At 37.4% G+C, this 26,671-nt stretch overlaps 1 protein-coding gene across 18 annotated transcripts in view; it reads left to right on the top strand.

Moving 5' to 3' along the window:
* PTPRD (protein tyrosine phosphatase receptor type D) overlaps positions 1-26,671 on the top strand; it is a 1,303,784-nt gene that overhangs the window by 1,226,770 nt on the left and 50,343 nt on the right. For all 18 annotated transcript variants that reach the window (XM_084505446.1, XM_084505445.1, XM_084505434.1 and 15 more), the window contains 2 exons: positions 5,196-5,319; positions 16,279-16,454. In XM_084505446.1, the coding sequence (XP_084361572.1) occupies positions 5,196-5,319; positions 16,279-16,454 (300 nt within the window). The remainder of the gene's footprint in view (positions 1-5,195; positions 5,320-16,278; positions 16,455-26,671) is intronic.

The raw sequence follows: 26,671 nt of genomic DNA, 5'->3' as shown, positions 1-26,671 counted from the left end.
AACTGCAATAAATGTCACTTTTATTTTGCTCAACTGAAAATACGATAGGAAGAGAAAGATGGTCCATTCCTTATACCAAGAAAAATCATTCAAGAATGTAGTATATCGGGTCATTGTAAGCAAATTGGAGTTTTGTGTTTTTGTGTTGTTTTCAGACTATTGCAATATCTTAGGGAGTTTCTGGAGGAAAATGGAGAAATCACTGGAAAAGGCCTTTAAGATAGATGCTTCTGGTGGCAATTATGGATATTTCTATACATTTTGGTAGCAGTTCTTATAGTCGTGCCATACTGCACAAAACAAGTATCCTTACTTCTTTCACACATACACAAATAAAAATGTTGAGAGTGTTTTAAAATACATTAAAATTTTAAAACAGCACCAGCATTTCCTGAGAGTGGTAAAATGTTTAATGTTAAATTGCTTTATATACTATATCAAAACAGAAAAAGAGGATGTATTAATCAGAGAAATATTTAAACTAAGCTAGGTCTTTCATTCCTCTTCTTCTCCTGGTATTTATTTCCCACCTGAAGAGGAGGGAAATTGTTTTCAGCACATAGGTATTTCTACAGACAAAGGATTTTAATTACATATGGGATATAAACAGATTGCTCTTAAAATGGGAGACAAAAAAATGCAAAACAAGTTTTTAAAAAAATCCGTTTTCTAAAGCTTTTTATGTAAAAGACTGTCCTTCAAAATGAATAAATTTTCAAATAATGAGTGTTTTTCTACTTAAGTATGCTTTAATAATAAACAAATATACATGCTCTGATCCCACTGGAATCAGGTTTATGTGATCTCATTTGGTTACAGAATTATTAGCTTGATATTGAAGAGGAAATGTCTTGTTCTTGAGAATCTGGCAAAAGCTTTAGCTCTATTTCTATCTGATCTTGAACAGTTGGGTCACTTTTCTTTGAGAGTCAACAAGAAATCACTCATTGTGTATTTCCAACTCAATTTCTAGAACCAAGATGTGACCTCATATTTGAGTTCAAAATAAAACAAAAACAAACAAACAAACAAAAAAGATTTACTCATGAAAAAAAAAAAAAGTAGTGTGTTTGTCCCTCATATCACTTGGGAATGCCAGCTTATACAGTATCATGTGAAAAACTCTGCCTTAGAAGGAAAATGTGATTCAACTGGCAAGTTGCCATAATGGTCTATTAATGTTCATACATTTAGCATTTATGTTTTGCTACTACAGTATGTAATTCTCATTCTATTATCAACTTTTCTGCATAATAGAATAATATATTATTATAAATTCATTAGCTACAATATGAAATTCTTAGCACAGTCACTGACATTGGTAAAAGAGGGTCAAAGTGATCATTTTTATGGGTAGTTGACTACTTTCTCCAATTGTGCAGAGTCTATCTGCACTGACATCCTCTTAAATTTGTGTTTTTCATTCTTGTTCTTGCTAGTCTTAGATTTCTCTGTGACACTGTGCTTTTTGAAGACCTAATCTGGGCCTCAAGCATAGCACCTGCAGTGCTATGTATCATGTTTTCTTTTCCTTCCAAATCTGTGAAACCTCCACAGTAACTAGCAATGTCCAACCCCCTTCATTTGGTGGTTTAGCATAGTAGAACCATAGTAGAACATTGTTCCATGGCAGCCAGTTTATGCCAGAAAGTTTGGCATTTTGTCATTCTCATTCCTTTCCCAGTACTGCACCAGGATATACTCCTGGGAGACTCACAGTGACAGCAAGCAACATTTGCCTCTAGTTTAAGTAGCCTAAAGGAAATCCTCACTGTAAGCAAGTACAGACATTGGCTGGGGGAGTCGTTTAGAATTCTTTCAAAAACACTTTGTTGTTACCATGGTTCATAGTCAAAGAACTATTCTGTGGATGATACATCATACCCGTACATATTTCTCAAGTATTTTCCAAGTCAGATTTTTTTTATTTTTTTTTCCCCCAGCAGCCAACCATTTAGAACACAATAGCTGAAAGATTAGTCAAAGCATGGGAGAGTAATAACAGTATTATGGATAACGTTATTTCTTTTGCACAAAGAACCATACTCCACAGTTACATTATGAAGAAATCCAGTTCTTTGTTAATGACAGCTTTATTGAAGACAAGCTTTCAGAATGAATATACTAGAAATCCTATTAAAGTGCCATCCATTAAACCATTAAAGCACTCATTAAAACTGTTAGTACAGACTTGTTATTCATGAGTTATTGGTCTTTCACACTTCTGAAATGTGTCTGCCAATACCACTCTACTCTTTGTTCCAGTGTAGCTATTAAGTCTGAGGAAATATAGATTGACTTTCTTTTGCCAAAACAGAGCTTTATGGGAGGGTAGTTAGGCCACTAAGTGGTTCAGATTGATGGGAAAAGGAGGAAAGATTGAAGTTCAGGCCTGTTTGGCCAGTTTTGATGTTACTTTTTTTTAACTAAGTCTTTATGCAAGACAAAATATTAATCACTGAATTAAATGATCTGGCCATGCATCACACAAAGAGTTCTCATACTAGAAGTATAGTATGCTGCCATGATGAACACATCATCATCTACTTGTACAAATAACTGACAGAAAGCTGTTGATTGATTTTTTTCTTACATATTTCTTATATATTAAGGAATGAAAAGAGGAAGAAGAATACAGAACAGTTTAAGTTAAGATTTAATTATACATGTATACCTCACAAATATATATTCATGGTTAGTGTAGATGTGTTTTATTCATGGTCAATAATTGCTTTTATTTAATAAATTATTTATAGTATAATGCTTTTAAAATACTGTGAGCATCTTTAATTTATTTTGAAATTATAGTGGTTACATTCTATATTGTTACTAGAACTCTGAGCTAAATGCATACCACTTTCTACAATACTGAAAATTTGTCTAGCAAACATTCTGCACAAGTTTTCATATTCACCTCTATTCACTCAAAAAGGAAAAAAGGAAAATTCTTTCTGAGAAGAATCACTATATAAATATGATAGCTTTGTAAAAGTCTCAATACAGTGCTTAAGATATGTTAAGCATAGTCACACAAGTTGGTAAGATCATGAACCCAAATATTGTTTGTTTGTTTATTTTTCTAAATAAACTTTTAGGTGAAAAAAAAAATGAGGAAATGAGAAGAAATCAGATTCACTGAGAGTTAAAATAATAATAATAATAATAATAATAATAATAATAATAATAATTCATTTTAAATTGTTAGTAACACCAGTAATAACTGCTAGTAATAGCAGTACAATTCAAGTGAATCCTATCAAAACCACAAGTAAATTTTGTTTGGTTCCCATCATGCTCCCAAACTGTTAGTTTCTTCATTGTTCCTCTAAAAAGTCTAATTTTTTCCATCCAGTTCCTCTTGATGGAGAAGCTGCCTCACACTCTGCTCAGGTGAGGCAGTACATGAAAATGAAGTGAGAATCTGAACCATCACAAGCTTTTCAGTCAATCTCAGTCAAGTTACAAAGGAGAGCTCATCCAGGTCCAGCTCCAGAGTACTGTAATAGAACAAAACAAAATTCAGGAAAATTAACTAGTGAAATGTTATAAAAGTTAATTGAGTCTAGGGTTTTAGTAGATATGATAAGATACTGAGCCTATGTTTCCTAAACAGAAATGCTCAGCTATTCTAAGATCTACATCAGGAACCCAAGGAAAATGATTTTTTTTTTAGAATAATCTCAAGGAAGAAGCAAAGTAATATCCTGAAGATTAGTAAAATAAATTTTAAGATACATAAAGATGCATAAGAATTGAGCAGTTTTGTGGATAGACAAGTATTAATTATTAATCTAAGGAATAAATACTAGCAGATCACATAAATTAATTTACCCCATGTCCATTGTCTCATTACCTACTGTAACAGATTACAGGTCATATTTTTAATTTATGTTAATATAAAATATACTTGGAGCTGTTGTAACAGAACCTGGGACAACTCAGTGTAAGTGATATAAAATCACAGAATCGCAAAAGTAATGGCTTGACCATGTAGTAGTAGTATGGAGGTTCTGACCTGTGCTTGTTTGCTGGCCTGCTGGTGGAAAGTGACCCACCAGGTCTCTTCACCATTGGTCTCTTCACCATCTAGGCAAATCTTCTTGTATTTTCTGTAAAAAGTTCCTTTTTACAATTTAGAGCAAATCATCAGAGGGAACTGCCAATTGTTGCCAGGAGTAAGCAAAAGAGATGAGCTGTAAAAATGAGCTGTGTATATATGTTGCTAAAACACATCTAAGGACTTTACTATTACAGAAAGGGAAAGTAAAATAATGTGTTATTCATCATTACTTCTCAGTGTTGTGTGGCCTTTCATACAGACAGTACCAGAGTGGGCATAAGCACGTACCACCTGCCATTTACTCTGTATGTATATGTCAGCCATGGTGCAAACAATAGACCTGGAGTTCTCTTACAAATGAAGCATGAAGGACAAATTTCAGTACATTAACTGCATTTTGGAGCATGAAAGAAGCAGGAAATAAACAGTGATTCTAGGACCATTGAGTGTGTAAATCATTAAAATTTCCTAAATTTATCTACATTTCTCACTTATCGGTGAGTCAAGGAAACAAAAATCAACAGTCATTATATTTTCCCTGTTTCCCTGAGCAACATTAGTATCATGTGTTGGTCTGGCACCAAAATTTAATAAATAAATAAATAAATAAATAGACAGAAACAACATTATTTTTCTTCCGGAAAACTTCATCAAGAACATTTGGAGTTTATTTAGTAAACGGAACACTGAATTGTTTGAACACATGGACTTAGTAATAGAGCAAGAAAAAAAAGAATATCTATCCCCCTTCTTCCCAGTGTTTTTAAGATTTCTGACTTTCTTTTTTTTTTCTTTCCCCCATTCTCTGTTATGTAAGTATGCATTTGCAAAACTAAATGGAATGAAAAGAAAAAATGAGGGATAGCATACCCTTGCCTTTCTGAAGAGAAGGCAATTACCTCAAATTTGAAAAAGTTGTTTGGAAATTCAGATACATAAAAACTGAATGCTTGATTTAGTTTAAAATACTATATAATATGTTGCAAAGCATCCCAAAGTCAGTTTTCTCTCAAATGCAAAATATTTGCATAGTAAATATGTTTTGCATAGGAGCATATGTTTTGTAACCTTTATAAATGTATGTAGTGCTCAGCTAAAATTTTCAATTTTCTTTTCTTCTCTTTCTCTTTTGAAGTCTATTGATCCTGGTCAGCAGTTTACATGGGAACACTCTAACCTGGAAGTAAACAAACCAAAGAATAGATATGCGAATGTAATTGCATATGACCATTCGCGTGTCCTACTCTCTGCAATAGAAGGTAAGGAGACCTTTAAAATTAAATTAAATAAATTCTAAAATCCGTTGTAATACTAGCTCCTGATATCTTTGCATAGGAATATAAAGTGTTAATTAAATTGCTTCCGGTAAGTTCCTGTAATGACAGTTCTTTTCTGATTTTCATTCTCAGTAATTCATTATGAAATTGCACTGAAATTGACACAGGGTCACATCTAGCACCAAATGTGTCAGGTCTCTGCATGTACGACAAGGTATTACTTAAAGTAAATTGTCATTGCTGTTTACTTACAATAGTTCTGGAGAACAAATACAGCAACCACTATGCATGAATTAAAGTCTAGCAATAACATTATTGACATATCTGGTTATTGAGTTATGGTTGCCAAATCCTTAATCTAGGAAAAAATCTGTTCAATTTTGTGTTCTTGGGTAAAATTTGGATAACCCTTAATAAAAGCTTCTCTCTTTTTTTTTTTTTTTTTTTTCTGTTTAATTTACTATCTGAATACTGAACGAAATACACACACACAGACATTATTGAAACCTCAGTATTTTGCTACCAAAAGATTGGCAGAGGGGTATGATGACAGTTTTTTATTATATCTTTTTCTGACACAAAGGTCTCCAAAAAACTGAAAGTTTAAGAGTTTTGACATAAGCATCTAAAATGAAGAGCCTTGGTTATTGTGTCTGTTTTACCAGGTGCTAAAGCAACAGGAATCACTGGATTTCACTCAGGATTTCTTCTCTTGCCAGTTCTGCCTTATTATTAAGCTGCTTCCCAGGTTGAAGTGGATTTTCAGTTTATTCCATAGTGTTGACAGACGGGTATTAATGATGGCCAGAAGTTTATATATTTAAGTGAAATGAGTAAAATAAAAATAAAAATAAAATTTCCTTTATTGTCTGTGACAAAGCTTTCATATGATATATAAGATCTAGGGAACTGTATTCAGAGTCATAATTATGTTAATCCTAACATGCTACTAGTTAAACTGTAGGGTATTTTGATTTAAAGTTATAAACAATTTCTTACATTTTGCTGACCTGAAGACATTGGATACAGGAGGGAAAATATTATAGGTGCCATCAATTTTATTAACAGCAGTTTGGTGAAAAAAAAAAAAAAAAAAAGGCACTCATACTGATTGAGGTTTAGATATTTCCTTTATTTACTGCAGCTGCATGTTGCGGGCTTTGATTATACAGATAAGAGCTTTTCAAATGTATTAGAAAATTAAATGATTGCCTTGAAGAATTTGTGTCTGATAATCTGCTTACATTTTTTCCCACTTCTGAAGCTCATACAGTTGCACTGCCTTTTTTTTTTTTTTTTTAATGTCAGTTAGCATATTTTGCTTCTTCTGCATTGCTTTGTATAGCTGTATAGAGCTCTGCTGCCTCCTGATAGAACTATGTCTCAACACAGAGGCCAGTGTGCCTTGATTAGCATTATATTTTATGCAATTAAAGAAAAATATGTCTTTCTGTGTCACTGGTACACAAACAAACAAATAAAAACACCTAGATATACAGTATGGAAAACTCAGCATTTGGACAGCCATTCTTCATTGTTATGTAAAGGTCTTTGGAACAAAATGTGTAATTCAGAAATAAGTATGTTCATTGAAGACTCAAGATTGCCACAGGATTTTGATTGGACAAAGAGGTGTGTAACAGACAAGAAAGTCTAATTGCAAATAAATGTATTTGTTAGTTTATAAGCAAGTCAGACATCTGTGCTTAGAAAGTTCTGCCATGTTCTCCTTCATGTAAGTGACTCATTAAATTTGGCTCCCTGAAAGAAAACAAACCTATTCTGAGAATAAGAAGAAAAACAAAGAGGCAAAACAGAAACCACTGATCAAAGTAATCAAAGGTATCAAATTATGCAGTATATTGGACTACTTTTTAAAAATAATAAGTAGTAAAAACATTTTTAATTTTAAAATCTTAAAAACATTTAAAATCTTTAAAAACATTTTTAATTTAAAATCTTAACTTTACCTGTAGGAAGGGGCTGAATATATTTATAATGAGCAGAGACAACAAACATTTAAAGTGTAATGTTTGCTTATTTTTATAAGAAAGCGATACCATGATGACATTAACATTTCTAACACTCTAATACTTTAATACAGTGACCTTAAACAAAGAAATACATTATAGCCTTCCACTCATTGATAATACCAAGTTGTTAAAGGTTGTCTATGTCCTGAAACACAAGTATCAGTAACTCTTTCAAAGTGTTTATTTTGGTACCTTTTATAATTCGTTACGCATGGAAATGTTCCATCCTTTTTTTTGTCCCTATCTTCTTGGCCTCTGTAATTGCCTGTAGCAAGGAGTTCCACCACATACTAGCTCACTTTGCAAGACACATTGCAAACTCACCACGTTTAATTTTTATTTCATTAGGAATCCCTTTGGAAGTAAAACTCACATTAGTTGTGGTAATTTGAATTTCCACCTGAAGAAAAATTTTCCTTTTCAGAATTGTGTTCCCATACATTCTGGAAATCCCATCTCTTGGATTGTGCTATCTTTGGATGTATCTAAGAGGGACACTTGCAAGTAAAATTTTACAGTATTATGAAAGAACATAAGAACATACTGAAATTTCTTGTATGCATCTAGCTGGATCTGAGGGCAGAATTTATAGATTAAAAGAGAAGTAGACCAAGTTAAAACAGCTAGATCTGTAAAAAACCTCAAAGGAAGAAATATTTTCTTTGGCAAAAAAAAATAAAAAAATAATTAAATAAAAATTTAGCCTTCTGCCTTGTAAAAAGGCTTGTCAGTTCTTTTAGGAGACATCCAAGACTAAAGGTCTCCCGTATGTGGCATAGGTTTACATAATGACAGTCATGAAAAAAATATAAATATAAATAATGTCCATCATATTTCAGCAATGTAAGTTTTGTTTGATGTGAAATGTAGTGGCTTTAAACTTCTGCTACAGCTAGAAGAGTGTGACTATAATGCAAAGGCTAAAAAAAAAAAAAAAAAAAAAAAAAAAGCAAAAATCAAAAAATCTACAGAATTTTATTAATTTGATTGCCATTTATCAGTAAATTAATATTGAGTATGTAGGTCATGCTCTTTAGATTTAGAAAGCATTCTGGTCAATGGAAGATCGTGAACAGTTGTGGAATATACAAATTATTCACACTTTCTCATATTGTAGTTATGTTATATTCTGCAAACAAAATGTAATTAAATGCTGAGATTAATTTTATGACACTTCATCTCTGCAATTCTAGAGTGCCCTAAGAATAGCAAAAGTATTGCAGTGATGAGGCAATAGACTACAGAAAGATCAATGAACAATTTAGAGTAGTGTTCATGGTGGCTATCTCAACTACAATGATACAAGTAATACAATGATAAAAGGTACAATGATTCTGGCCTATGCTGTTATATATAATAATTCTGGCCAACTTAAGCTGTTATAGTTATAATCTATCAACAAAAATTGAGACATTCTCGATTCTCTTGAAATCTGCTTGGCACAGTTCTGACTTTTTTCTGTACACATACACAGACCGTCCATCTCGAAGTATTCAGCAAAATGTTGAGTGGCTTTTTTTTGAACAGAGGATGAAGAATTGGCACCTTGCTATTTACTGGGCACTCACATTGAAACTGGCCCTCTTAGTGTATCCTTTGAACATATAAATGATTATTTCTGTCCAACAAGACCACTTTTTTAGATTGGTTAAGTGCTATTCAGTCTTAAAGAGCTGGAGAATCACTGAGCCAACTTTCAGACGGCTGTAAACAGTATGATGACTTCGGATATCTGCTTGGCACTGTAATGCAAGGTAGTGATACCACAATAGATTGTGACCATTGTGCTGGCAAAATGCTGTGTCTCTGAGGAACTGCTCTAAACAATGCATTTATTTTCATTCTGCCCTATCTTAACATTAACCTTACATGTTTCTCCTCTTGTCTTAATATATAGCTCCCATATATTCCCTATATGTCACATTTTCCAGATTTTTTTGCCTTTTTTTTTTTCAAATAATTTTCTTCTGCCCTCTACACAGTCCCTTTCTTTGTGTGAATTTTGCATATTCTGCCCAACACTTTTTGATACTGCTTTCCAAAACTTACCAATACTTTCCAAAACTTACCGTAATTTAACATTTAACTTTGAAATTCCATATCCCTTTCATCCTCTCCCTCTTTTCCAGATTCTAATAATCCTAACAGTTCATCCACAATACAGCAATCTATAGCTTTTCTCTTTCTTCCTCTTTTCTTTCTTTACCTTACATTATGTTAGGATATTATATACTGCATTTCTTTTTACAAAGTTTTCATTTTACTACTGTTCATGGTTGCAAATACCTTCACTGGTCTCTGCTACTGTTTTTCCAGTGAGGTTTTGCAGTACAGATTTGTACTTAGACCGTTTGATTTTGGTAACCTCCTTGCCTACAAAGACTTCATATTGCAAAAAGTTCTTCATAAACATTTGTTATTGGCATCTACTAGCTTTGTTTTTGCTCTGACATGTCAAAACATCGGTCATTGATCTAAACCACAGCTTGATCAGCATTTTCGATTCATCATTACATTTTCCTAACTTGTTTACAAGCATGACAGTATTTAATGTTATTACTTCATGCTCTTTTTATGACTAACACCACATCTCTTAGGGAAGCAGCACAGAAACAAAGGTTTATGGTTTAATTTGTTTTAAATAGAAAGGCTGTTTGGTACTTAGCCTTTGTAAACACTTGAAATAATTTCATGATTTGATTTCGGTTTATGAATAAAATGTAAAGTCTAATTAAAGCTATTTTAGATTATAACCATCCTCAGGAAATCAAATGAGTAATTCCGAGATCTACTTTATTAGCCTTGTGGTGTGCATCCCTGTGCATGCTGCAGCAAACTGTACTGTCATTTCAGTTTGTGAGTACAGTCTCACCAAAAATCAGTAGCTATAGAGTGTTCTTTTTCTTTGCTGTGTTTTGGATTTTTTGTTTGTTTGTTTTTTGCTTAATATTGTTTCATTGCTCATTCACCCTTACTCAGTAAAAACTCTACTGCTTTGTTCTCTTGAGATATTTGAAAATGAGATGCCCTTTCTGCTCAGCTACTCATCTGATCCCCTCTTGTGCTTTATTCCTGTCCGGCAGAATAAAGAGATTGCAGACTCTGGTCATTTATCACTATCGTTGAAAAGGCTACTAGAAAATAATTATGGTAGAATTATGATCTGGTAGCTTACTTTTTTATGCAGCAACTATGTATCTGCCTTAATGAAACTTATAAAAGTCAAGTTATACTTGGATTACTTTAAATTAACATTTCAGGTATGCCATCCTAAATCTTCTTTAAACTCCCCTGATGCCAGTAGTGTTAGTTAAGGTTCATATTAATATTAGTAAAGGCAGAATTTATTTGCTTTGTCTTTTTCTTGACCCATGTTTTCACATAACTGACCTCTCTTAATTCTTACACCCAAATTTAAGTAATGATGGCAGTTGCCTTGGTGCTTTTTTTGTATGTTGCCTTCAAGCTATAGAAGCTAACAAAGGTTTGCAAGATTTCATTGCAGTGCAGTGAAACTAGTTTTATGTGATTTTTTTGCACTATTGGACTTGACAGAGAATTGTTCAGCTTTCTCAGCTCAAAATGATGTTATGACCAGAAAAGTCATTCCAGAAAGTGACACTTAATATTTAGATTTATCTTCCTTTGATAATTGTTTCCACTTGGTCAGTGTAGAGATTTACAGATGTTTAGATTTGGTAAATGTTGTTTTTAAACTGCACACACTTCATTAAACCTCTTATTATAAGGCAGTTTTCCTTGGAGGGACATAGTTGATAAAGAAAAATTGGTATGGCAAAATTTGAGACAGAAAGTTGGAGTGGCAAGATGATATTACAGAATATGAAAGGATCTTAGCCCAGAACGAGAAACTGAGGTCATGTGTATGGACAGTGATGAAGAGGCTCTATACAAAAAAAAATGGGGTTGATAATGAATGGAACAAAGAAAATACCTAATAGATCCTGTGGGTGAGAGAGACAATGAAGCTGAGTGTTGAGAAATCTCTTGATTTCAGTAGGGATATAACCCTATACAGTCTCATCTTCTGCTAGAGAGAAATCTGTGACAAAAATTTTCAGAGTGTAAATTGTTGAAGAAGTACTTAATTTTCTTCCTGAAAGTGAATTAGTTAAGAAACTAGCAGTAACTCAGGTCCTGGTCCTGTGGTGAAGAGGCTTTCCTGTCCATGTCACATGTCCCAGCCACATCATTTTCATGCAGTATGGGACTGAGTTACTTTATAAAACTTTTTTTTTTTCTTTTTTTTTTTTTTTCTTTTTTTTTTTTCTTTTTTTTTTTTTCTGGTTAAAGAACATATAAGGCATTTTGTGTCCACTTGATAAAAGTCAAATGCAGAATAAAATGGAAATTTCTATTTTAATCCTATCTGAAAGGAAATTCTCTTTGCAAATATCTGTAATTGTTAACTTCAATTATCTCTTGCTTGCATATGTGACCAAGGAAGACGTAATCAGAAAACTAGCTTCGTAAAATTCTTGTTAAATAATTGTAATTTATTCAATTTAAAAATTATTTGAATATGACGTGTTGATAAATTTAATGCAAATTAATAAATGTAACAGCATTAACAAGTTTAGAAATTCTGATTTATTTATTTATTTATTTATTTTTACATAGTAGTATTGGCTGCTAAGATTTGTAAAGATTATAGAATCGTAGAATGGTTTGGGTCAGAAGGGACCCTTAAGAGTCATCTCATTCCAACACCCTGCCTTGGCAGGGACACCTCCAATAGACCAAGTTGATCAAAGTCCCATCCAGCCTGGTCTTCCAGGGACAGGGCATCCACAGCTTCTCTGGGCAACCAGTTCCAGTACCTCACCATCCTCTGAGAAAAAAAAAAAAAAAATCTACCTAGTATTTAACATAAATCTACCCCTTTTTACTTTAAAGCCATTATCCCTTGTCCTATCACTAGCCCCCCTCACCAGCCTTCCTGTAGGCCTTCTGTAGTTACTGGAAGGTCTCTTTGGAGCTTTCTCTTCTCTAGGCTAAACAACTACATGTCCATGTTCAGCTTTTTTTCATAGGAAGGGTGTTCTGGCCCTTTGATCATCTTCATGGCCCTCCTCCTTCCTCCAACAGGTCCATGTCCTTCTTTGAATGGGGGGCCCTGAACTCAACGCAATATTCCAGTACTCGTCAGAGCAAAGTAGAGGGGGAGAATCACCTCTCTCGACCTGCTTGTCATGCTTTTTTTGATGCTGCCCAGAATATGATTGGTTTTCTGGGTTGCAGATGCACACATGGCCAGCTCATGTTGAGTTTCTCATCAACCAACACCCCTTTACCTCAGGGTGGCTCTCAGTCCATTTGCTGCCAAGCCTGTATTTGTGTTTGTGTGCCACCTTGCACTTGGCCTTGATGACTTGGCCTTGAATTTCATGACGTTCGCATGGGCCCACCTCTCAAGTCTGTCCAGGTCCCACTAGATGTCATCTCTTCCCTACGGCACCTCAGCCACAGCACACAGCTTGGTGTCATCAACATCCTTGCTGAAGGTGCACTCAACACAAGTGACAGGACCCGTGGGAACGGGGTTAAGCTGAGGCAGGGGAAATTTAGGCTTGACATCAGGAGGGGGTTCTTCACAGAGAGGGTGGTTGCACACTGGAACAGGCTCCCCAGGGAAGTGGTCACTGCACCGAGCCTGTCTGAATTTAAGAAGAGATTGGACTGTGCACTTAGTCACATGGTCTGAACTTTTGGGTAGACCTGTGCGGTGTCAAGAGTTGGACTTGATGATCCTTAAGGGTCCCTTCCAACTCAGGATATTCTATGATTCTATGATTCTATGATTCAATCCCACGGTCCGTGTCAACAACTAAGATAGCACCAGTCCCAGTACTGACCCCTGAGGAACACCACTCATTACTTGTCTCTACTTGGACATTAAGCCATTGACCACAACTCCTTGAGTTCAGCCAATCCAGCCAATTCCTTATCCACTGAGTAAGCCATCCATCAAATCCATGTCTCTCCAATTTAGAGACAAGGATTTCATGTGGGACAGTGTCAAGTGCTTTGTACAAGTCCATGCAGATGACATCATTTGCTCTTCCCTTATCCACCAATGCTATTACCCTGTTGTAGCAGGCCACTAAATTTGTTAGTCATGATCTGCCCTTAGAGAAGCCTTGTTGGCTGTCATCAATCACCTCCTTATTTTCCATGTGCCTTAGCAGTTTCTAAGGGGATCTGCAGGATCTCCAGGAGATCATTCTTTAATGCACAATAACTTATGCTTAATTTTTATGCTGAGCTGTGAGGTATCAGCTCTAGAGGACAGCCTTCCCAGAAGATCATTTAACCACTTTCCAAAGTGTTTTTTTTTTCTTTTTCATTTTTCCTCAGGCTTTTATTTATAACATGTGCTTCAAAGTATGATACTAGACCTCATAATGTAATTCTAATTTATGCAAAAAACATTTTTTTACCAGCTTTCTCAGTTCCTTTGGTAATAATACCCAGTTGGTGTAGATTTCTCCTGTTGGCTTCATTTTTCTTTCTCATCTGTTTTGTGCGAAAGTGTTTTATTATCTTGATAAGAGAAGAAAATATGGCATTGTGCCTAGCAGTTGTATCTTCTAAGTCATTAATTCCAATTTTCACAATAAGAAGTGTTGTGTAAAACTTTCAAGTTTACAAGAGGGAAGCTTTTAAATAGCAACTCCTTTTGTAGAGGGAAATTGTGCTTTTCAGCTATACACTATGCAGGTTTTGAAGGTTTTACATTTTATTTTTCTCCCAGATACTTTCAATCAGTTCTAATCATAGCCAGCCAGTCTTCCTGTGTCCATCCATACATCCTGCCTGAGGGGTGCCATTTGTTGTCTCTCTTGTGCCCCTGAGGTTACAAACTCTCTACTAGCCTAAAACATTTTGTCAGGTTTTTGCTTTACTGGTACAGAGGTCAAATCAAATTAAAATTTGTGTTTAAATATAAACTGGATGTATAAAACAGTGAATTCTATAATTTTATTTGTGTGGTAATAATAATATGAAGACAATAAAGACAAATTTTAGGCTAGAATTCTGCTGTAATGACTCATAATCTGAATTGTTTCAAAATAATATTTGTTCTTAATTAGCAACACGGTTAATCAGTGGATTTGCTCATTGCTAAGGAATTAAATTTAAAATTAGGCTTATGCAGAATAAGCAGAACTCTTCAAACTGTATTTAAAATAAAAACAAAAATAAAAAGCGTTAAAGAGGTATCGCTATTGCCCACTGCCTATTTGATTTATTTTTTTATTTTGGAAATTATTTTCAGATACATGCTACTGGTTGTCAGGAAAAACAGGAGTATGCAGCCTTAGCAGTTCCTGGTCTGGGATCACCAGCAGAAGATAACAGAACACAATAAATTTGGATGTTCATTTTATGACAGAAAGATTGGGAAACATTCCTTTCAATATATTTGGCAATTTACTGTGGTTCATACCCCACTGAAATTCAACACTGTTGCTCCATAGAGTGAAAATATTAACAGCTTTAGCATAAGCTAAGAAGATTATATCACCTCAACTCCCTTTTGAAACAGTCTATGGAACCTGTGACGAGACTTGGGTGTGGTACATTGTCTGTGTAAACATAAACTGTTCATTGTTATTAAAAAAAGAAGAAACTTCTGTTAATTATTTTAACATACTTTTTGTAACATTTTATTGTGTTGCACAGTTCTGTACTATGAAACTCTTCTTGGGAACACTTGTGTTCAACACTATAGTAATGTGGGAAAGACTGTTTAGGGATCTCACTGGCCCATAGATCTCACATGGATATCTTTTCTTCCTGAAGTCATCATCTAAAACAATAGCAGTGATATTAAGGCTCTGTGCTGGACAACTTGTTCGTAGTCTGAGACAAAAGGTGGACACTGCAGCACTGAATCCTGTGGGAACAGGACAGAAACCTTTATGTCCTATTTACTCCTTTCTGTGAGCATTGCTGTCTTTAGTTCAGACCAGTAACATGATCTTCACTGCAGCCAGCACTTCCTCCTTGACTTTGGCAGGCAGTGTGTTATGACCAGGTTCTCAATACAGCCACAGCATTGGCATAACCTCACTTAAATACCTTCCAGGCTACAGCTGGATCACATTCACATGTGGCCACACAGACAAAATAAGCAAGAGCCTGCCTGCCAAAGGCTGAGTTGACACACTCAAAGTCCCTATCTAAATCTAGTCCAAAGTACATGAGTCTCAGGTGATTGATAGTGTAGTTTCAGTTTGCCCACAAGTCTTGACTTCTGCCTCCATTTCATACATTTAATTTTTATTCAGGCTTGAGGAGGCCTTTTTCTGATGCAGACACTGTGCAGCAGATTCCAGTTTCTTAAACTTGCATGCTAAGTTTTGTTAAAATAGAGCTCTGAGTTTCACATTTAAAAGGAAAAATGCATGTGACAATAATTTTAATAATCTGACAACATTAACCCTTCTCCTATGTTTAAAATAAATGCAACAAGCTCAACAAGACAGTTAAATGAAACCTACTCAGGATGTCTGCAGGGAGGCTGCCCTGTCTGACCCTGGCAGAGATTTTCCATGTGTGTGGGTGACAACAGGCAGTGTCAGATCAGCTTGTGCATACTTCTGTTTTCAATACCAGGTTTCTCCCTCTACTACAGATTTTCTGACTTTCCTACTTTCTTATCAAACTGGTTCCTTTGTTTCCAAAGAATATATATTCCCAGAGAGGCCATCATACCCCTAAGCTCCAGAAGCTCAATACTCTCACTTGCAAATATCCATGTACTACATGGCATGCAGCAGGCTCAGATTCATGATCCAGCTGTGTGACAGGATTTTTAGCTCTTGCACAATAGGACTGTGCAGAAATGCTGCCCAGTGTAATCATTCATCTTTCTTTGTAGGCATACCAGGCAGTGACTACATCAATGCCAACTACATAGATGGATATAGAAAGCAGAATGCATATATAGCAACACAAGGGGCATTGCCAGAAACCTTTGGAGACTTCTGGAGAATGATGTGGGAACAACGGGGTGCAACTGTCGTCATGATGACAAAACTGGAGGAGAGGTCCAGGGTAAGGAAAGCAAGTCATTAATGCAAAGTTAGTATTATTTTACCTGTGAAATCACTTAGCTTAAATATTAGTTTCACCTGTGAAATTACAAAGTCATACTACTTATTTTGGAAGTTTTTAATCCTCTGAAAAAATTGAAATTTCTTGATCCACACTCAATCAAAAATATAATATATATTTTATATAGATAGATATAATGTATAAATAATATGTGTATATATTATTTATATATTTATATAATATATAGATAATATATAAATATATATTATATAAATAATATACATAATATAGTGTATATTGTGATAGTGAAGTTAATGTATGCCAACAGCATTCAGTTTTCACTTCTGCATGGTATAGATTACATATTCCTTAAGATCATTGACAATTTTGATTTGCTTAAAAACATAAGAATATTATTTTATCACATGCTGGCTGCAAGGAAAACTGCATTAACATATGCAGTAATAAAATAGAAAATTATCTGTGATATTTCAAATACAATTTTACAAGGCAAAGTAACATTAGAAAATTAACAGCTAAAACATAACGATACTTATAACAACAGTGTTGAATGGCTATTATTATAAAATAAAGAGAAACAAAAATAGCTTTTTTTTGTTATATAATGGAAATGAAAATGATGGAAAGAATATTAACAGACCACTCTGTGTGGCATGAAGATCACTGAGACATAGTAGAACAGCTCACATGACTGGAACGCAGTCATGGAGGGCTATGTCCTCATTAGGAAAGACAGGCTGGGGAAGTGAGGGGGTGGGATTGCCCTTTATGTGAAGGAACAATTAGAATGTACCCAGCTCCAGCTGGGGGAGGTTGAAGGACAAGTGGAGAGCTTGTGGGTAAGAATTAAGGGGTGGGCTGGTATGGGTGACACAATGGTAGGGGTCTACTACAGGTCTCCAGATCAGGAGGAGGAAGTCAATGAGGCCTTCTACAAGCAGCTGCTAGTAGCCTCACGATCACGAGTGCTGGTCCTCATGGGGGACTTCAATGACCCAGACATCTGCTGGGTAAGCAACTCGGCCAGGCACGAGCAGTCCAAATGGTTCCTACAATGCGTTGAGGACAATTTTCTGATGCAGGTGGTAGAAGAGCCGATGAGGCGTGGGGTGCTCCTGGACCTCGTTCTTACCAACAGGGTAAGAACATCCCTTGTTAGGGATGTGAAGGTTGGGGTCAGCTTGGGATGCAGCAACCATGAGATGGTGGAGTTCCAGATGGAACTAGGCAAAGGAAGTAAGGCTAAAAGCAGCATTGCTACCCTGGACTTCTGAAGAGCCAACTTCGACCTCTTCCAGGACCTGCTTGGAAGTATCTCATGGGATAGGTTGCTAGAAGGCAAGGTTGCTTCTGCGAGCTGGGCTACATTTAAACAGTACTTCTTCCATGCTCAGGATCGGTGCATCCCAAGGAATAGGAAATCGGGGAAGGGGGGCAGGAAACCTGCATGGATGAGCAAGGAGCTCATCAACAAGATCAAAAGGAAGATGAAGGTCTATGAAATGTGGAAAAAGGGCCTGTCCTCTTGGGAGGAGTATAGAAATGTTGTCAGGGCCTGCAGGGACGATATGAGGAAGGCTAAAGCCCACCTAGAGATGAGGCTTGCGAAAGAGATAAAGGATAATAAGAACGGTTTTTTCAAGTATGTAAACAGCAAGAGGAAGATTAGGGATAATGTGGGTCCCTTGCTGAATGAGGGGTTATCCTGGTCACGGGAGAGGCTGAGAAGGCAGAGATACTGAATGCTTTCTTTGGTTCAGTCTTTGCCTAAAGGACACTCCCCCAGGACTCCTTGCTCCTGGCAATAGGATAAAGGGTCTGGGAAATGGAGCGCTCCCCCTCCCCCCTCCCGCCAGTGGATGTGGGAGTGGTTCAGGAGAGTGTGAATTGGCTCAATGCACTTAAATCCATGGGTCCCGATGGGATGCATCCATGTGTGCTAAGGGAGTTGGCAGATGTGATCACCGAACCGCTCTCTATCATCTTTGAAAGGTCCTGGAGAACGGGTGAGGTGCCTGAAGATTGGAGTCCAGCCAATGTCACTCCGGTCTTCAAGAAGGGCAGGAAGGAGGATCCAGGAAACTACAGGCGAGCCAGTCTCACCTCTGTCACTGGATAGGTATTGGAGCAGCTTGTTCTGGATGCTGTCTCCAAGCAATTGGAAGAGAAGAAGGTTATGAGGAGTAGTCAGTATGGATTCACCAAGGGGAAGTCGTGCTCGACCAACCTCGTTGCCTTCTATGATGGCATCACCAGCTGGGTAGATGGGGGAAGAGCAGTGGATGTCATCTACCTTGACTTTAGCAAAACTTTCGATACTGTCTCCCATGACATCCTGCTAGCAAAGCTGAGAAAGTGTGGGATAGATCAGTGGACGGCAAGGTGGGTTGAGAAGTGGCTGACTGGCTGAGCTCAGAGGGTGGTGATCAGAGGAGCAGAGTCTGGCTGGAGGCCTGTGACTAGCGGTGTACCCCAGGGGTCAGAGCTAGGTCCAGTCTTGTTCAACATCTTCATCGACGACCTTGATGAGGGAATAGTGTCTGCCCTCAGCAAGTACGCTGATGACACAAAGCTGGGAGGAGTGGCTGACATGCCAGAAGGCTGTGCTGCTGTTCAGCAAGACCTGGACTGGCTGGACAGATGGGCAGGAAGAAACCAAATGAGGTTTAATAAAAGCAAGTGTAGAGTCCTGCACCTGGGAAGGAACAACCCGAAGTATCAGTACAGGCTGGGGGATGACCTTCTGGAGAGGAGCTCTGAGGAGAAGGACCTGGAGGTCCTGGTGGACGACAGGTTGACCATGAGCCAGCACTGTGCCCTCGTAGCCAAGAGGGCGAATGGGATCCTGGCGTGCATTAAAAGGAGCGTGGCCAGCAGGTCAAGGGAGGTGATCCTCCCCCTCTATTCTGCCCTGGTCAGGCCTCACCTGGAGTGCTGTGTCTAGTTCTGGGCTCCCTGGTACAAGAAAGACAGGGATCTCCTGGAAAGAGTCCAGCAGAGGGCCACAAAGATGACACAGGGCCTGGAGCATCTTCCTTATGAGGAAAGGCTGAGAGACCTGGGTCTGTTCAGCCTGAAGAAGAGAAGACTGAGAGGGGATCTTCTCAGTGTATATAAATATCTGAGGGGTGGGGGACCGAAGGATGTAGCCAACCTCTTCTCAGTGGTTTGTGGGGACAGGACAAGGGGCAATGGCTGCAAGTTAGAACGCAGGAAGTTCCGCACTGACATGCGAAAGAACTTCTTCACAGTGAGGGTGATGGAGCACTAGAACAGGCTGCCTAGGGAGGTTGTGTAGTCTCCTTCACTGGAGATATTCAAGGCCTTTCTGGAAGCCTACCTGGGCAGGCTGCTGTAAGGAACCTGCTTTGGCAGGGGGCTTGGACCTGATGATCTTTCGAGGTCCCTTCCAACCCCTATAGTTCTGTGATTCTGTGATTTACTAGTAGAGTCCATATTTTGTGGCATACAATGCACATACATTCCCTGGGGAAAAAAAAAAAAAAAGAGAGAGAGAGAGAGAGCAAAGGTACATCAAGTGGTCTCCTCCCCAACATATTGTACCCTAAATAACTCCGTGTGTTATGTTAAGTCATACTCAGACCCCACATCAATTTTTCCTGCTTGTGATGCTGTTACTGCTGATAGGTGCACACATAGATTGTGTACGAAGCCACACAGCAGGTTCATTTCTGCAAACATATTATTGAGTCTTTTAGTGTAAACCAGAAGCTGCAGACAAATGTAGAAATCAGAAAAGGGGAGAAGGAAGGTGTGATTTTAACATCTATAACAATTGCTTCCTATGCAAAATTGCCATAATAAAACAACATAATTGCAAGTGATATGAATGCCATGAGTTAAATAACTGTTGTGGCTTAACTCCAGTGGGCAGCTCAGCCCCACACAGCCTCTCACTTACTCTCCTCAGGTGGGATGGAGGAGAGAACTGGAGCTATAAAAGTGTGAGAACTCATGGGTTGAGATAAAGACAGTTGGCTAGGTAAAGCGAAAGCCATGTCTACCAGTCAAACAAGGAATTCATTCACTACTTTCCCTCAGCAGGCAGGTGTTCAGCCACTGCCAGGAAAACAGAGTTCATCACACATAATAGTAGGTGAAACAAATGCCATCACTTCAAACACTCCCCCTTTTTTCCTTCTTTACCCAAATGTTTATTTTTCAGCTTGACGTCATACGGTATAGAATAGGTCTTGGGCCAGCTGTCCTGGTTCTGTCCCCTCCCAGGTCCTGGTGCACTCCCAGCCTCCTAACTGACTGGGCAGCACTAGGAGCAGAAAAGTCCTTGGCTCTGTGTATGCACTGCTCAGCAACAACTGAAACATTGGTGTGTTATCACCACTATCTTCATAAAAAATCCAAAACATAATATTATACAAGCCTCTACAAAGAAAATTAACTCTATCCCATCCAAAGCCATGACAATATCTCACAAGAGTGTCGACACAGGAAAAAATACTGCCACAGGAGTTCTGGGTTACATGCTCTTGGGAGTCTGTGTGAGAGGGTGGGGAGCTGCAAGTAGGAGGCAGGCTACAGGATTGCAAGTGGAAGGCCAATAACAATACAAAAGGTAAAGGTGCCTAAGGCACTGGGCAACATGTGGCAGCCAATGCCATAGATAAGAAGATCAAGAAAAGTTTGTAAAGAAAGAACAGAATGAGAAGGAGGGAAGAAGAAAGGTTTATCATCCAGAAGATTTTTTAAATCAATAAAAAGTAGAAAACTGAACAATAGTTGATATTTCAGCAGCTTGTGGATGACCCCGACTTCAAAATGAACATGTTTTTACATGTGTAAGTTTCAAACAGGAGGCAATGCACCATACTCTGTTGTCATTGGTGTTTTTTTCATGTTTGGATACATATAGTTGCAATGATTACATAATTTGTTGAACATCTTGGCAAAAGTTGTTCCTTTCAGGGGGCTTAATGAAGTACGTATATACTTATTCTTTTAACGTTTCATTACTTTTTAAAAATAGTTTGCTTGTTTTGTTATGTTTTATTTTGTTTTCCCAGTTCAGATAATGTATGACATTTTAATTACAGAATCACTTTCTGCATGTAAATTCAACCTACATTAACACCACTACATGTATGTACCTGTTGGCAATTAGTACATAGCACAGGGTAATACTATCAGAAAGCTTTATTTTATCTTGAGACTGCAGGCCTTGGTTAGTCTAGATACTAAAAGTTGTTTGGAATTAAGCAAAAAAAATCTTCCTATTTCTTCACTAATTGCTTCTTATATAACAAAGTTGCTGCTAAACAGCATCAGTGCTAAGGAAGAAATACGATCCTAATAATCAGTTAATTTCAAAAAATTTACTGAAGTATTTTATAGTTATCTTAACACTGCAGGCAACAGACAGACACTGCCTAGAAGGACCTTTTTGTGTAACTAAATGAAATTGTATTCATTCTCTTCAATAATTTCTTACAAGAGTTTTAAACCACATATACCCTTTGCTGACTTCACGCTACAAAAACAGTGATCAGAATAGTAACCACCTCCACAAGTGATTAGCATTCAGCAGCAATACATTCCTTGAGTGTAGTGAGAGACCACAGAATCCAGTCAATGGATTGTCTGTTCATTCGGTGCTTGTGTCTGTATACTTCTTTGTACTTAATTTAGCTTATTCTGTATTCACAGATAAAATAACTTTCATACACTCAGTGTATACTATTAGAGACCATATATCTGTTACATAATTCAGCTCCAATCTAACTCGGATGGAGTCTGCAGCCCTGTGAATATGGCATACACGTTACAGCTTTTCTTAATACATGAAGTATAAATAACGTAATTAATGGTATTGATGGTGAAGCAGGAATGCAAATCCCTATTTGTGAAAAGAATATGGTGAAAAGATTTCCTTGACATTTTTTCTTATGCTATCATTCTTACGTAGAATAATCTATAGCAGGAGAGAAGTGAAATTTCAAACATGAAATACAAACTCAGTTAGATACCTTTAGGGATGAAGATCTTTGCTAATTTTGTTTCTTTTTTTTTCCCCTTTGATTCCTTTTGAGTGTTTTTGTGTCTTGGTAGCCTGATCATTATTCTTGCTGCAAGGCAAGATCATTTCTCTCTGGAATTTCATCTACTTTTCATCTTCATGTCATCATTTTTGTTTAAGTTTTTTGTTTGTTTGTTTGTTTGTTTCATTATGTAGTCCTGCAGTTTGATTTTTTTACCTGGATGGGATAGATAAAGATGGGGACTTTAATTGCATCTGCAGAAACAAAGTTGGTTCATTAGAATGAGTTACATGTCTGACTAACTTCAGCTTTGAAAATGTACATATTTTACATCTGAGTACATCAAATGGCAGTGTTAAAATAAATTCATAATTCATATGTTTGCCTAGCAGAAAGCCTTAGGAAAAGAGAAGATTTTTCACTCTTTGTTGGTTTCATTTGAAATATCATCACTTGGATCTCACTTGACATAAGCCAGACTAGAGAAAGAAAGTCAGTACCATCATCCAGCTATCATGCACATAATTTATATCAAAAAAGGATTCACTGGAAGTGAATAGAAGCGTGTTGCTAGCATAATTGTCACATTCATGGGCTTAATATGAATGAAAGAAAAGAAGAATATTAAAGACTGAAAATTAATCATTAAGAGAAGCAGTTGTGTCTTACAGTAAGGAAAGCTATAAAGTGTATTAAGCGGAAATATGTAATATGTTTCTTTCCTACTCCATGGTCCTCCTCTCCTTCTTCTCCTCCTCCAGCAGTGCAATTTTTCTTTTTACTTTTTCCAAGATCTTCTGAATTAATTTAATTTTCTGAGAATTTATGTGCTATAGAATGTGGTCCATTCTTTCAGTCAAGTAAAGTATATATTGATCTGAATGATCAGATGAAGATAAAGAATCTCTTTTATAGAAAATGTCTTTTATAGCAAAAGATAAGACCATCTCAAAGAGGAAGCGTTCAGTCCTCTTCCCTGTTTCAGAGTAGTATCTTGTGGATTATTTACTTGAAAGAGAATTCAATCTTTTCCTTCTTTTTTATGTTTTTTTTTTTTTTTTTTTTTTTTTAATTATTTTATGTATACTTCATTGCTTTGAAACTGATAGAAAATACTCCCTCCTTAACCTCATTGGCAGTATTTTCTATGCTGGGATGATGACATCTAGGATTAGAACCTTCTGCCAAAAAAACCACCAGTAAGATCAAAGTTAAATGGCAATATAACGATCCTAGCAATTATCATTGAATAACAGAATCATTAAGACTGGACAAGATCTCCAAGATCATCTGTCCAACCGTCCACCTACCTCCAATATTACCCACTGGGCCATGTCTCTAAGTCCAACCTTTCCTTAAACATTGCCGGGTATGGTGACCACACCACCTCCTTGGGCAACCCATTCCAATGTCTAACCACGCTTGCTGAGAAGAAATGTAATTTCCAACCTAAACCTCCCTTGGTGCAACTTCAGTCCATTCCCTCTAGTCCTATCACAAGTTGCCTGTGAGAAGAGGCCGATCCCCAGCTCCCTGCACTTTCCTTTCAGGTATTTGTAGAGAGCAATGAGGTCTCCCCTGAGCCTCCTCTTCTCCAGACTAAACAACCCTGGTTCCTTCAGCCACTCCTTATGGTACTTGTGTTCCAGGCCCTTCACCAGCTTTGTCGCCCTTCTCTAGACACACCCCAGGGTCTTGATGTCTTTCTTGTACTGAGGGGCCCAAAGCTGAACATAGTACTTGAGGTGCAGCCTCACCAGAGATGAGTACAGGGGGCCAATGGATACCCTGGTCCTGCTGGATACACCATTCCTGATACTAGCCAGAATGCCATTGGCCTCCTTGTCCACCTGGGCACACTGCCGGCTCATGTTCAGGCAAAAAACAGATCCTTTTCCTCTGCATAGCTTTCCAGCCACTCTTCCCCAGGCTTGTAGTGTTGCATGGGATTGTTGTGGCGAAAACGCAGGACCCGGCACTTCACCATGTTGAACCTCATCCCTGTGGGCTCTACCCTTCGATCCAACCTGTCCAGGTCCCTCTGCTGGGCCTTCCAGCCCTCCATCAGATTGACACTTCCCCCCAGCTTGATGTTGTTTGCGAACTTACTGAGGGTACACTCAATTCCCTCATTCAAATCATCAGTAAAAATATTAAAGAGAATAGTACCTAACACTCAACCCTAGGGAACACCACTCATGACTGGTTGTCAGCTGGATTGCTCAAATAAGAGCCAGATTCCAGCTATTCTGATGAAGAAAGCTTTAGTTTTCATACTGATATTACCAGCTTTGTTCAAATTTGCTAATGACTGACTGAATACCTGAGCATTCTGATAGCCTTATCTAGTCATTTGGCTGTCAGGAAGTGGTATCATCAATACTGCAAACCAAAAATATATAAATATTTAAGCACAGAATATTCATCGTGTAGTGTCAAAATTGAACATCTTAATACAGTGAGCATCCTCAGATATATGGAATCTTGAGTTTTTACTGGAAATAAGGAGGTAGAAACAAACCTGGTAGAAAAGTCGTATATCCTGTATTTTGTATCCCAGTAGTGAAATAGATGGGACTATTAGTATGGGTGCTGTGTCATTTCTATTTGTTGTGCGGGGCTTCATCAATAAACTTGAGATGTTTCATCCTTAGTATGTTTTGACATGTTATACTGGAGCTATTACAAAATTCTGGATCCAATATAAGTGGTATTAAGTTATCTTCACTAACATTAGTAGAAAAATCATCAGGACATGCACGTAACAATTCATTACAGAATATATATATTCATTAACATATTCCCAAGTGCATGTGTGCTTTACAGCATTTACACAAAATGTAGTTGATTTATGTTCTTGGACATAACAGCTATATAGAAATGTTCTTTTTAAAAGTTGTGAAATGTATTTAAGTATAGGAAAATACAAATAAAATATTATCTACTTTTTGGTGGAACTAGAAAAAAATACATGTATTTATCTGGTGAGTAGTTAATAATTATTCTAGCATACGTATTACTAGATAGCACATAAATTGCAGATAGCATTATTTCATGTCAAGTTACATTATTTTACTAAAGAAGAATTACAGAATCACAGAATCACAGAATTTCCTAGGTTGGAAGAGACCTCAAGGTCATCGAGTCCAACCTCCAACCTAACGCTAACAGCCCTCCACTAAACCATATCCCTAAGCTCTACATCTAAACGTCTTTTGAAGACTTCCAGGGATGGTGACTCCACCACTTCCCTGGGCAGCCTGTTCCAGTGCCTCACAACCCTTTCAGTGAAGAAGTTCTTCCTAACATCTAACCTAAAACTCTTCTGGTGCAACTTAAACCCATTCCCCCTCGTCCTGTCACCAGGCACGTGGGAGAACAGGCCAACCCCCACCTCGCTACAGCCTCCCTTGAGGTACCTAAAAAGAGCGATAAGGTCACCCCTGAGCCTCCTCTTCTCCAGGCTGAACAAGCCCAGCTCCCTCAGCCGCTCCTCATAGGACTTGTTCTCCAGGCCCCTCACCAGCTTCGTCGCCCTTCTCTGCACCCGCTCAAGCACCTCGATGTCCTTCTTGTAGCGAGGGGAATCTACAATTTTAAATTTAAATTTAAATCTACATTTTTTTTTCATTGTTCAGTACCCAGTTTTAGTGGAAAACCAATAACTTCTTATTCAATAATGTACTATTGGAATTTTGTTTCATTTCTTTAGCGTTCTCAGCATACTAAGATGAGTCAGGAGGCGAATGAATGAGAAAGCTGTCTGGCCAAAAGGAAAATAAATAAATAAATAAATAAAAATCTAAACTCATGTACACCATGTGTTCACCAGATTTACAAAAATGAAAATAAAATTGTGTAGGTTTGTACTGTTTTCTTTCACTGTTACAGAATGTGATGGCCATAGTCCAGGAATTCCTGTACCGTTGTAGGAGTTAGAGCAGGAGGAGTCATCGTCTATCTCATCTGAACTGTAAAACTCAGCCATATGGCAGTTCATTTTGGAAGCATTCTCAGGGGCACAGCTCTCATTTAAAAGCAGTCAGTCATAGGTGTTTAATTCATTCAGTGCCCATGGCCTGACCATGACCATGACTAGTGCCATGACCTAATCATGAATGTATGCTAACATAGAGTACACCCACCTAAAGACCATTTTTCTAGGCATATAACAGGTGGAAG

The sequence above is a fragment of the Aythya ferina genome (assembly GCF_964211825.1).
Source record: "Aythya ferina genome assembly, chromosome: Z".
Classification (NCBI taxonomy): Eukaryota; Metazoa; Chordata; class Aves; order Anseriformes; family Anatidae; genus Aythya; species Aythya ferina.
This window is presented reverse-complemented; position numbering and strand designations above follow the sequence as displayed.